This window comes from Atractosteus spatula, chromosome 1 (assembly GCF_055471065.1).
Source record: "Atractosteus spatula isolate fAtrSpa1 chromosome 1, fAtrSpa1.hap1, whole genome shotgun sequence".
Taxonomy (NCBI): Eukaryota; Metazoa; Chordata; class Actinopteri; order Semionotiformes; family Lepisosteidae; genus Atractosteus; species Atractosteus spatula.
The window spans coordinates 20172299-20185477 of NC_142706.1; the positions used below are offsets into that span (position 1 = coordinate 20172299).

The 13179-nt window shown below is 39.1% G+C and overlaps 1 protein-coding gene across 1 annotated transcript in view; it reads right to left on the minus strand.

The window, feature by feature from the left end:
• The window catches only part of nfxl1 (nuclear transcription factor, X-box binding-like 1), a 60364-nt gene that overhangs the window by 44046 nt on the left and 3139 nt on the right, over nucleotides 1–13179 (minus strand). The window contains exons 3-9 of the mRNA XM_088922552.1: nucleotides 11591–11764; nucleotides 10845–10954; nucleotides 9157–9287; nucleotides 6173–6351; nucleotides 5096–5257; nucleotides 2859–2959; nucleotides 1781–1895 (exon numbers count right to left, since the gene is read on the minus strand). Of these exons, the coding sequence (XP_088778678.1) occupies nucleotides 1781–1895; nucleotides 2859–2959; nucleotides 5096–5257; nucleotides 6173–6351; nucleotides 9157–9287; nucleotides 10845–10954; nucleotides 11591–11764 (972 nt within the window). The remainder of the gene's footprint in view (nucleotides 1–1780; nucleotides 1896–2858; nucleotides 2960–5095; nucleotides 5258–6172; nucleotides 6352–9156; nucleotides 9288–10844; nucleotides 10955–11590; nucleotides 11765–13179) is intronic.

The following is a 13179-nucleotide window of genomic DNA, read 5'->3' on the forward strand; positions in this document are numbered from 1 at the left end:
ATTAAGTCTAATACATAACCTAATATTTGAAAGAAAACATCTCCCCTAACGCCCCACAGTGCTGAGGCCCTAAATACAATTCCTAAGGTGCCATCTGCGTGGAGCTCACATGTTCTTTCATGTTTATATGTGTTTGCATAAGTTTCCACTGGGTGCTCCGGTTTCATCAGGCATTTTTTTTATCAGAATAAACTATTTCACAAAAAACCTTTCACAATAGGTGCACATTCTAACAAATTATTAGACTAACATCAAATAAAAACTTTCCAAATGAGGTGATTTGTCCATTATCGATCAGTGCAAGTGGATGATGGGGCAGGAACTGCACAATGAAAGAGTCTCTCTAAGCCCTACCGCTTGCTTTTGTCCATGTCATTTCCCTGTCCAGGCTCTGAAACTGCAGTTGTTCAGTCCTCCACAGGAGCTCAGGGCATTGAGTTTTTCCTATTATGCCCCGCACAGGGCCCAAAGTCCCTTCCAGCGGGAGAAACCCCATTTGGCGACGTCGCACTTCATCCTTCGTCAGACATACTTTGGACTAAAGTGGATTCTGGGAAAATTGTCCCTTGGGTGAGTGTGTGGGTGTCTGCGTCTGTGAGTGCCTGTGATGGACTGGTGTCCCGTCCAGGGTGTAATCTGCCTTGCGCCCTTTGCTTGTCGTGATAGGCTTCAGCTCCCCCTTAACCCTTTACTGGAAAGAGCGGTAAGAAAATTGATGGAAGGAGGCCTTTGCTAATAATTGCCACCCATGACAGCATTTGAATAACGGAAAAACAATGATCCCTGGGGACCGGCTCCAGACTACAATTTACTGCAAGTGCAAGTTTGAAGATGCAAATCAAGCTAGAGACAGCATGTAGGTATCACTCATTTGTTTTCAGTTTAAAAAAAAAAAGGTTGGGATTCGAGGTTCTAACAACAGAGCAAAATACTTTGCAACTTGTCCCAGAACAGTTATGTTTGTAAGCTGAACAAAAAATGATTATATGAAGAAAAAAGGCCCAAGCATTTAATGTCAAACACCCGTTAGATATTCAGTGACATCTAGCGAGACAAATCTCAGATCAATTGCTCAGATAAAATCACTGCACAGACATCAGCAGAGCACCACTGCTCTGATAATCATCTGAGGAAATCCCACTCCGGAGAGTGTGCTTAGGAATTGTTGACCGACAAGCAAGAGCACTGCTGATGCCTGACTAACAATGTGTTTGATTGTAGTTCCTGTAATCAGAGGAACAGATAAAGGTTTATTCCATACTGAAAAGAAAAGAGACAACCTTTCAGCAGTGGAGCTGCGTTTTTTTTTTTTTAGCATGGAATAAACCTTTACCTGTGCCTTTGCGGCCTATGCATGCTGACGCATTACACATCCTTTGAATTTACCAAGTAAAAGAATATTTGGCAAAATCATTTAAACTGGCAAGTAGGTATTATTTGATTTTAGCACAGCCTACCTACTTTTAACTCTTTGACAAGATAAGATTAAGATCACTTTATTGGCCATATACAATTTCTTGTATTAGGAATTTGTCTTTTCGCATACACCATCTTGCTCTCCATGAGACACCATAAGACACACAGACAGGGAGAGAAGCTTGGGGTCAGAGCGCAGGGTCAGCCATTTATACGGCGCCCCTGGAGCAGTTGGGGTTAAGGGCCTTGCTCAGGGGCCCAACGGAGTAGGAATCTTCTCCCGGCCGAGGGTTACAAACCAGCAACCTTCCAGCCAGAGGCGCAGATCCTTAGACACAGAGCCACCGAACCAAGAAGTACTCACTGGATTTGCCACATGGGCAGGCTCGGTTTCCTGATCGAGGACACTCCCCACACGGTCCCTGATGACAAACTCTCTCACATGTATGATTTCCACAAGACAGGGTTCGGCCACAGACCTTACAAATAAAACAATCAACAGTCAGCTTTGTCAAAACAAAAGGACTTACTCATTTGCAATACCTCTTAGTAGATTCAAACAGTGATGCTTTGCTTTCACATTTGCTAAGGGCTCTTAAACACTTCCATGTGGAAGAGTTTAAGGAAAGTAATAATAATGGGGTCACGAATAAAGGATTCAAAGACACTAGAGAACAGCATTAGAATTACAAACAGGCAGGTTTTGAAAGTGGCTTTTACAGTACTGAGGCACACCAAGAAAAAAGGTTGACCCTAAAAGCTTGTTGTTGGCGATTATGCAGGTATCTTTGTCTTCACAAGTTGTATTTGTTTAGCAATGGAAAAAAAAAGGTAGCCGTCCAAGCTTAGTTTGTGTTGTTTGAGTTAGTAACAACTCAAGAGAGCTAAGCTTATTTCTTTGCATTTGAATGTTCTACTTAAAACAGGGGTTCTCAATCATGGTCCTAGAGGACCACACAACTTTATTCCAGCCCAGCTCAAATATCTAATCAAAGCCTCAATTGAACTAACAGGTGTCATGATTGAACTATTTGCAATTGGGATTTCATTTTACTTATGAAATGCAATCGAAAAAAGGTATCGTCACAAAATTTAAGAGCTGAAAACAGTCAAACAGTTCCTATTAATTCTATTATTAAATCAATAAATACTTCAGTTGCAGACCTTAGAACTTGGCTGGAAAATCAGCAGGTGCTTGAGCCTCCAGGACCAGGATTGGGGAATAAATGTACTAAAGTAAGGAATTGCTCCTGGAGATCTCAATTTCATCACGTGTGGACAGAGTAACATGCAAAAGTCCCCACTGCCACGCTACCACGAGTATGGATCTCCCACAGCGAGCAAAACAATAAATGCCCAGTGAGAAGTTAAAAAAAAACAACAAATGATATCATCAACTGCCAGCAGCACAGAAAAAGTTCAGTATGAAATGAAGTCACCACCTGCTCACACTGCCAGACGGGGCTCGCACAGAGCCTTTCCGCTACACTCCTTCCGCAGAGACATCGCTGCGTGCTGACACGGGGACAGGGCTGACAGTCGCCTGACAGAACACGCAGAGAAGAGAGGACAAGTCACCTGATGTTCTGAAGGTCGCATTAATATACAGTACATCAACCACCAGCAAGACTTGCAAACAACAGGACATTTCATGTTTACACGTTTGACTGAGTTCTTTTCACAGACTCACTATTGCTAAAGATTTCAGAGGGCTCACTGGCTGAAATAACAAGGGAGAAGGATCATATTGCTAGTTGGAGGTCAGCAGGCTTATGAAAAAATTATGAACGATACTTGTGAATAGAGTAAATGTAAGACGCATCAGTACATCCCGATAAATCACTTACAGAATCGAACAGTGTCCATACTAACATAGTATTTTCCCAGTGAAAAAAACCAAATTTTCTTATGTCCATTTTTGCTTTTTATCTTGTCAATCTTTTTTTATTAAACTTCTCTTTACTACTACTTACTTCCCTAGACAATCTTTTTTCATAATGACCAGTTTAAGTGTACCAACCATCCATCTAAATTTTAATGATGGTTCAGTCCAAAATTGGCTCTCAATGAGCCAAATACATAGGCAATAGACAATAGGTCAAGGCAAGATACACCGTGAAGGGGACACCAGTACTAACATTAATACTGAGTACTACATTAATATTTATATCTGCATTTTATGCATTTAATATTTATAAATACATGTATATGTATTTTGCAGCTACACTTTTGTACACTGGAAGGAAAAACTACAGTACTAGTATATTGGAAATTTGTATACCCAATAAAAGAGACCCATCCATGGTTCTGTACTGTGTTCTTGCATCATGCACATTCGTTTCAAGAAGGGAATATTAACTTATTAATATTTACATTATCTTAGTTAGACAAAAGATGGAGGATTTTAAGGAGACAGAGTGATTTTTAATTACCGGTAAAATCTTTCTTTGTCCCTTAGTAGCCTAGATCTGCGCTGAATAGGACAACCTTTTTTCTGAGCCTTTCTTTGTTATAAACTTTGCATTTCTCTTTCTCCGAGTCCTAGCTGTGTCAGTCACTATCAAATTCACAGGGCAAAATGAGAAAATGAACAAATGTGCTACTGTATAAGCACACACACACAGGGAGAATGTAGATATCAACCAAATCAAATTTAAGAAAAACAGAAAAAGTATGCACTGCTTAAACATACACTGATTTACCTATGTATTTATTTTCAGAAGGATGAAATTCTGTATTTCAGCTCATGACTGGCCCAGGGTTAGAATTAATTCTATTTCTTCAATTGCCCCTTAAACCCAATTCCTAAATCCAATTCAGCAAATTTAAAAAAAGGTAAGTGTTTTGAAAGAGGGAATTAGAATTAAAAAATGCACACCCTATCTGTCACACTGTCACCGAAATTGGGGTTTTTAAATTGCGCACTATGCCATATTTTTGCATACCTGATGATCATTACGTACAGCATAAGCAGACCATTGATAATTATTGCCAATAAAAATATTTCCACTGCACAAAGAACATGCTTTGAGCAGGTAGCCCTATGTCTCTTACACTAGAAGATGAGAAAGGTTAAAAATAGAAAGAGACTATTTGGCTAGTTCATTTGCTAATGTAGCTTGTGGGAGCCAAGTACTGTTTCTTGCCATTTTGTGAAGAATCCCAGATGATTCTATATACATGTCCTTATGCATGTAAAAGGTTGCGTGCAACCTCAGTTTTGTTCTGCATTGCCTTATATGCGTGTCTCCTCTTACGTGTGCGTTCTCTTAATTTCCAGTATTTGCAGTTATTTTAGTTATCTGTCTAACTATATCTAACTAACTAAACACTTTTAGTTTAGTTAGTTAAAAGTGTTTAGTGACGTGAAAGATGCTGGTGCAGTGTACAATTACTCTACAAGAACAGTCTTAATATTAAATGTGTGGTACGTACACTGTAATAATACATAGTAGTGTAATTGTGTAGCATTACCGTACTGTATTAATCATCATGATAACAGTGTAAGGGTGAAGATGCCATATAACATTGGCTTATGAAGAGCTGTGCACAATGTAACCCTTACATAAGTCAGGGAATATCTGAGGTGTTTTGTCTGTCTACAGGGTACAACCTCTTGCATCATTCTGCATGAATCGCTGGTACAAAGAACAGGGAACGCGCTCAAGAAGAGCTCTACCTTCATGGCACAGGCTTTGACAGGGGTGCTGGCCGCAGGGAAGACGCCTCCCGCAGGTCTGCTTGCAGCTCCAGGCTTTAGCACTGCAGCGGCGGGGGACTGGTCGTGCTTTCTTACAGAAACAGGTGACGGTAACCATCTTCGGGCAGGGCGGACAGGGGCCTGACAGCACAGGGGAGAGAACAAATCCTGACACTGGGCTCGTAAAGATGCAAAAAACGTACGCAAAGAAGAAATTCACACATCCCCCATGAACAAAATAATCCTCGTGTTGTAAAGCTGTGACTGTGACTAAGAGACCTGCTTGAAGAAATGGCAACATCTCCACCATTACCTGAATATTAAATTAATGCTCTTGCAAAAAGAAATTCACAGCCTTAAGGGCTCCACGTGGCTAACAGGTTAAACCAGGCCTCGCTCATTTGCAAGGACATCCACAGCTGTGAAGCCACTACCACTGTATTCCTTTACAAGACAAAGAAGCACTTTCACTCACTCCACTGTCAGCTTCTCCAGCCAAATCTTCACACTAAACACTCAGAACTGAAATATACATGCTCAAGGGTTTTTTTCTACTAAAATCTATAAGTACCTTTTATTTTCTTAATTTACAAATAAATGATACTCAGTTTTCTCAATTAAACTCCAGGGCCTAAATCAAAAAGCTCAGTGCTGAGGCATTTTCTCCTCTTCTAAAAATTCTTAAAATTCCTAGCAGGTGACTTTTCTTAAATACTTATTAACCAAATAAAATCTCTGGGAATATGTAATTCAGTAGAGAAGCATTTTTTTCTGGTCTTTTTAAATTTCAATATTTCTGTTTTGGGACTGGTTACCATACTTCATATAGCATGTATCAATCCAAGTGTATCAGAGCAATTTTCTTATTATATTTTCATAACTTATTTCTTATTATTAGTCAAAATCTTAAATATAGTCCGCTTAGTCCCACACATTACACACCTCTCAATTACATGTAAAACAAACACTGCTGTTTCTATATGAGGTACACAATACACAAAAATAAAAGGCTGTTAATTGATTTAATGTCAGAAATTTCCACCTGGAATCTCATACCTGGGTGACAGAGTAGCAGGCACCTGTGTCCACAGGACGGCTTAAACTCTCTGTCGCAGACCTGGCCACAGGAGTGAGGCAGAAGCCAGGGGTCAAGAGGAGGATCTTCCACCTTCCCGCAGTAACAGTAATATCTGTTGGGCGTTTGATGTGGTTTATACTCAAACCTACATTTTGGACTAAACCAAAACAAAAAGAACCATTAGCCATTTTTATCTGCAGATGTCTCTCACACGTAAAAAAATAGGTAATAATTATACAGTTTTGTTCAACAAATGAAAGGTCTTACAAATGAACGCAAGCACGCACAGCAATGTTCTACCTCCCTGTAAGACTCCTGTCTCATTTGCAGAGGAGGCATGAAACATTCATTTTCTAAACACTTTTTATTCAGTTCAGGAGTGCGGGTTTGCCGGAGTCTATTCCTGCAAAGAACAGGCACAACGCAGGATACACCCTGGTCGGGACACCTGTCCATCGCAAGGCAGACAGGCACACACACTCACACCAGGGCCATTTTTCCCAGAAGCCAATTAACCTACCAGCAGGTCTTTGATCTGTGAGAGGTAACTCGAGCGGGCATTGAACAGATAATTCAACTTAATTCGTTCAAAAAGAACATAATCCAGAATGTACGCCCTAAAAAGGCTCCACAGCCGAAATGCTATGTTTCCTTTCTTCTCTTTTCAGTATGGAATAAACCTTTACTTATTCCTTTGCAGCCTACGCATGCTGACGCAGGTACCTACTTGAACTAATCCAGAAAGTATGTGTTCATAGATACATAACTAATTTATATGCGTTTATAACTGTCCAAACCTAGATTTTTATAGATTTTATAGGTACACAGACACATTTCCATTTTATATTAAGAGATACTAAAACTTGGCAGAACAGTGGCACAGTGGTTAGCATTGCTGCCCGTTGTTTGCATGGGTTTATGCCGAGTTTATGCTCCAGTTTCCTCTCACAGGCCAAAAACAGGATGTTAGGTCAATTCTTCTTCAGGACTCCTGTAAAACTGGATATAACTGTATATCCGTGTTTGTGTCTGTCTGCCCTGCGATGGACTAGCTCCCTGTCCGGGGATGTATCTCGCCTTACACCTGTTGCTTGCTGATTTGGGCTCCAGCTCCCCCTGCAACCCTGTAATAGATAATCAGGTTACAAAATGGATGGATGGAAAAACAAAAATTCGATATCATGCATTGTTTCAAGTAAATGATTCACTTACTCTATATTCTCTGTATATGGTAAAAAATAACTCACATGAATTTCTCATTACTTAGCCTATACAACTAATTTGTCATATGACAAAAATGACTTTGCTCTGTATAAATGATATAACCGAATAACATTGTTTTTGTTTTTTTTAAGAAAGATACTATCCAATCTGTGGCCAGCAGCCATATCACCCTGCAACTCACAACTGGCAACCCACTGAAGCTAAGCAGGTGTGAGCCTAGTCAGTACCTGGATGGGAGACCTCCTGGGAAAAACTAAGGTTGCTGCTGGAAGAGGTGTTAGTGGGGCCAGCAGGGGGCGCTCACCCTGCGGTCCAGTTGGGTCCTAATGCCCCAGTATAGTGACGGGGACACTATACTGTAAATAAGCGCCGTCCTTCGGATGAGACGTAAAACCGAGGGTGTTTCTCAAAAAGAGTAGAGGTGTAACCCCGGCGTCCTGGCCAACTTTCCCATGCCTCCTAATAATCCCCCTCTAATCCCCCCCCCCCCCCCCCAACTCCGACGGCAGGTCGCATTTAATGGCAACGTCAGCTCAAAGATTTGGTTCAAACCACCAAATGGAGACTGGTGTCAGGGACAAGCGGACCCTGCTGATGCGGGATTAACGCTAGGAAAGAGAGACTATCCAATCTGTAATCCTTCTGTAATAAAAACTGAATGCCCGGTTCAAATTTCATCACGGGTCTGAAACGTGAAATATGAAAATATGAGCAAGCAGTACAGTACATAAAGCACTGTTCAATTAAAAAAAAGATTACATTTGTCACACCATGATCGGCAATTTGCATTTCACTTACAGTGACATACAGTACACTACTTTGCCTTCAAAGGAGCAAATATACACAGCACTTGATGCACATTATGGAATATTTCTGACACACTGAAAGCACCCGAGAAGGCATCAATATCTCCATTATTGTTTTCTGAAGGCAGCTGTCATTTATCGAACACCACTGATCTGATGTTGATACTGACAACAAAACACCCAGACAGTACCTGCCATACGGCAGAAAAGACTGAAATCAATTCTGATGTGAACCAGATAGAAAATGAATCTTCTCTGAACATTTGTAATGAGGCTAGAGTGTCTTTTGTTTTGTATTTATTTCTGGCAATACTACTGCATTTTCACAAGGCATAAGATAAGACTATATCCTTGAGAAGTGGTCAAATCTAATCTACTGAAGAACTAAATAATGATTAAGTGTAACAGAGACCAACACAATGATGTTACTCCAACAGGATCTGAGACATCCACATCCAGTGAAGGGACAACATTTTAGCGTAAGGGACTTGTCTGCAGCTTGTATGTGTGGGCTGTGCGGTTCAAGCTCTGGGAAGTTGCTTTTTTATATGGCGTGTTTTGCTGTGTTGGGTGCTGTGAAGATAAAAAACCAGCATACAGTAGTACAATAAAGCACATGGCCAGACCTTAGGTTGAATCCTGCTTGTGGGTGAGTCCAACACTCAATATATGTAGGAATATGTGCACAACACTTGCATTAACTGACAACATATGCATGGTAATACAGTGATACAGTAACCATTCATGCATTAATCAATGGGGTATTACAATGTCAGTTAAGATTAATTTGTTTCGAGTTGAACGGGCAGCACACTAACTACTTTAATAGTCTGAAGTGAAATAGGGGAGAGTCTTACCTTGAAGGTGATTCCACTAGTGTATTGACATCTGTAAACAGAACAAACGTAAAACACACAGCAAAGCCCACTCACCAAGGCCATGGGTGCTCTTTCTTTCCAAAGTCCTCATCAGTGACTGAAGACACCAGGAAAATGCTATCCTTAGCCCACTTCTGAATACAGGGCATGTGAAATATACAGTAACATCCCGAACAACTCCAGATCTACAAGAAATAAGGAAAAGTCGGTGTAAGTCAATGAAAATAAAACATTTCTGTCAGGAGATATGGCAAAGTAATGCACTCAGAAATGAAAACCTGATTCTAGTTCAGATTAGAACCCATGATTCTTACGGATTTGTGTGTCAAGTTAACCTGGGCAGAGCAAAACAGAAAAACTATTATGCTTAGATCCTTGCTCGTCATTTTACTTATTTCAGAACAAAACATCTTCATGCGGATCTTCTTTTAGTTAACTGCGGAGAAAGCTTTCTTGGAAAGGCAATCTGCTACATTTGTTAAGATCTCAATGAAGGAGCAAACAGTAAAACACAGGTAACATCTAAGAATGCAAAATAAAATAAGCACAGCCCAGACAACAGATCACTACAAAAAAATCAGTTCAAGTTCAAATAAAAACATTTAGATTCCATTATATTCACTAATACTTTTTTTAAAGTATTTCATACATATCTATTTTTGTGGTCTGTTTTGTTACAAATTGTAGCTTTACAAAACCCTTATCAATAGCATTGTTCCATTCAGGCGTTCACAAGGGAATTGTTATTAATACACAGAATCACAATGTACAAGTACTTTTTGGAATGAGAACGACTCCTTTTGAGATAAGAAAAGGCAGTGCTTAGTTACCTATCAATATGTGTAGATTTCCAGCTAAAACTGCCTTGCATGAAAATGCTGTTCAATCATGCAGACTACTGTTGTATGTATAATACACACACAACAGATACCAAGATACTTGCAGCCAAAAAAGGCTCTGAGAGTCAGACACACAAACATTCTACCTATTCACCCAGCCAGAAAGTGCAAAACATCTCTTTAGTGTCAGGTGGCACCCTCATTTACTGTTAAGAGAGCTTCCAGACAAAAGACAATGTAAAAGTTATAGGAGATACTGTATATAGCAAGTATCTTTTTTATTTGTTTGAAAAAAACTATACCGAATGGAAAGCTAATTAACAGTACAATAGGGTACAGCATTGGGTGGCAGCTTGTAATCACTAGCTAGAAAAAACTATTTTCTCATATTGCTTATAGGTGATCTAACACAAATGTCTGTATTTAGTATTAGTACCAGTCACATTAAAATGTAGTATTAATAATGGTTTAAAGAAAACCTTACAGTATCTTAGTGATTTCAAAACAATTAAAACAAGCTTTAATTTGATTTTCATATCACTTACAGAGAATACAAGTTTATTCACTTGGGGTATAAAAAAATCTGTGAGAAAAATGGGGCATAAGACTTTTATTTAACTTCCCTAACCCCAGATATGTGGAAAATATGCACTATATGTTAGCACAAAGTGGATTTAAACTGAAGCGTTAATCAAATGTAAGTCTGTTTTCTTGCATTCTTTGTGCTATTTCCTTCTTGTCCTGTTACAGATTAAATGTATTTTCTTAAGTAAATTTAATACCAGATACCATTAATAAATTGGTAGTATTCCATGATTATGTTAATATTAAGCAAAGTGCCTTATGCGGCTTTCACAATCCTTCACACTGCAGGTTACGGTACAGTACATCAATAAGTCTTACCGCCTGATTCCTTTTTACAGATGCGATACAAATTAAGCAAGTTATAGCCCCAGACTGAAAAGCATCATTGAGGTACTGCCTGGTACGTTCCAGGTCTGTGATATCTCCACCTGAAGGGAAAAAAATAAAACATGAGCACTTCATCTGATTCAGTATCAGATTATTTTTTCTAAGAGTCAGTATAGCCTCAGAGATGTGTTGGAAGATGTAAGAAAGAAGACTCTACAAATAATAACTCCCCAAAACATTTTCTGTAATAAAACCATTCATTTAGGACATTAAATGTGGAGAAAAAAAAGATATCAGTGTACAAGTTTTGAAAAGCAACAGTTTGACATCATTATAAATGACACAGGTTTCCCCCGCAACAGCTTTGCACATCTGCATATACAGATTCCTCCAAATGTATTTGTATCCTTGATAACATGTGATTAAAAGTTTACTTTAAAAGTAAACTGCAGCTGTATATTGAGCATTTTTGACAGGATGTAAAAAGGCTATCACTATCAATATATGAATGACATATCTGTTAAATCTTTCTAAATGCAGCTTTTATTTTTGATGTTTTCTGTTCTAGTAGAGATCGCGTCAAGAACACTGATTATTAACACACTTCAGCGTTCATACAGATCAGCGTTATCCAGCTGGAAAGTTATATCCATTTATATCCAAAATGCTTGAGTTTCATGAAGACAGAGACAAGGCACAAGGCTGTTTGGTAAAATACCCTGGTATTAGGGCTTTACCTGTTTGACTCGTGTAGGTGGTAAACGTAGAAGCCAAAATCTTCCCTTGCTTTCCATCCTCTTCTTCCTCCCCTTCCTCATCGGAAGAAGAGCTGTACTGAGTTTCTGTGAGCTTCTGAGCCGCAGCCTGATTGGATCTCCGTATCTCTTCAAACCTGGCTTGAGTTGACAGTTCTGCAAGAAAAACAAGGATTAAATAATGGGGAGAAGAGTAATTATGCACAATCAAGCATTATTTGCAACTTAACAGAATTTTTCTCAACGAACCAGATATTTAAAAATGATGGATGAATTATACAGAAGAGATTCCTTTCAATGCAAAAACGCAACTTTTTAAAATTTAAATTCATTTCTATCAATACCTTATTTCACCAGTTAATTGACAACAAATTAATATGTTTAATCACAAAGTGATCAATAGGCTTTGTATTTGACAACAAGACCAGAAAATAATTTCCAACCATGTGCAAAGGTAGATGAAATGTAATTGTGCATGTGTACATTTACAAGCAAAAGAAAGTGCAATGTTTGCCACTTTCTTGATTTTTAGTATCAGAGGTTAGGAGACAGGGCTGTATATTTTCCATAATTGTGCATTCACCTTTTTAAAGGGCATATTTTCAATGGGACAAATGACCTTCCCATTTTTATGTCGTCCAACTTGACAATATGGCTGCAGAGTTCCGATACCATAGATCCCACAGAAGCAGAATGTGTCCCTACTTTTTTGGGGCCCATTACAATGCCAACCCCACCACAGAATCTTCAGCAGTAGGAGGTCCTTTTTTAACTCAGGACTCCTCTAGACACTCATCAGTAACAGTGCTCTTTATTATCAAACAAAGGTCTGAATTCTGGAAACTACTGTACATTTGAAATGATCGCTGGTACAGTAAAGTCACAGCTGACCGCAATTCAATGCGTCACATATGTTCCAAATGAGCTTCAGTTAAATCTGATCAATTATGGTCATAATTAACTGAACTATACAGTCATATACGGTCATATGGTAACAGCTTTATATGGGACTAAAACAGCTGTTGTACACTAAAAATATTGTTGGATAATATTTAGATAAGGGAAGAATAAGATAGCCTTATTTTAACCTGACCTAGTTTCCAAAAGCCATGAATTCACAGATACTGGTACTTGATTCATGAAGAAACTATCTCCTAAAAGACAGTGGACAGACCGTCTTTGTCGAAAATCATAGACTCATCAAATCATGTTTCGACAAACCAAAATATGCACTAGGAAAGCCAGAGCACCAGACACTGATAGTGAGCCTTTTTTTGTCTGCTACTGGGGTACAATAAGGGGTTCTGTCAAGTAAAGCTTTCATCCAAGTCCAATCAGTCGAGCTATGGGACTTTTCAGAATCAAATGTGAAACACATAACCCGAGGACATAATTAGGAGCTACAGCTATGTACACTGAAACTGAGAACAGTAGACACTGTTCTCCAAGTTTGTGGGAATGTAAAAGAAACACAGTCATATTGTTAAAGCCGATACCCTGGCTTCTTTCAAAAATCAGCTGCATGAGATCTCAGCTCAGTTAACTACTAACAAATGCACTAGATGGCCCAA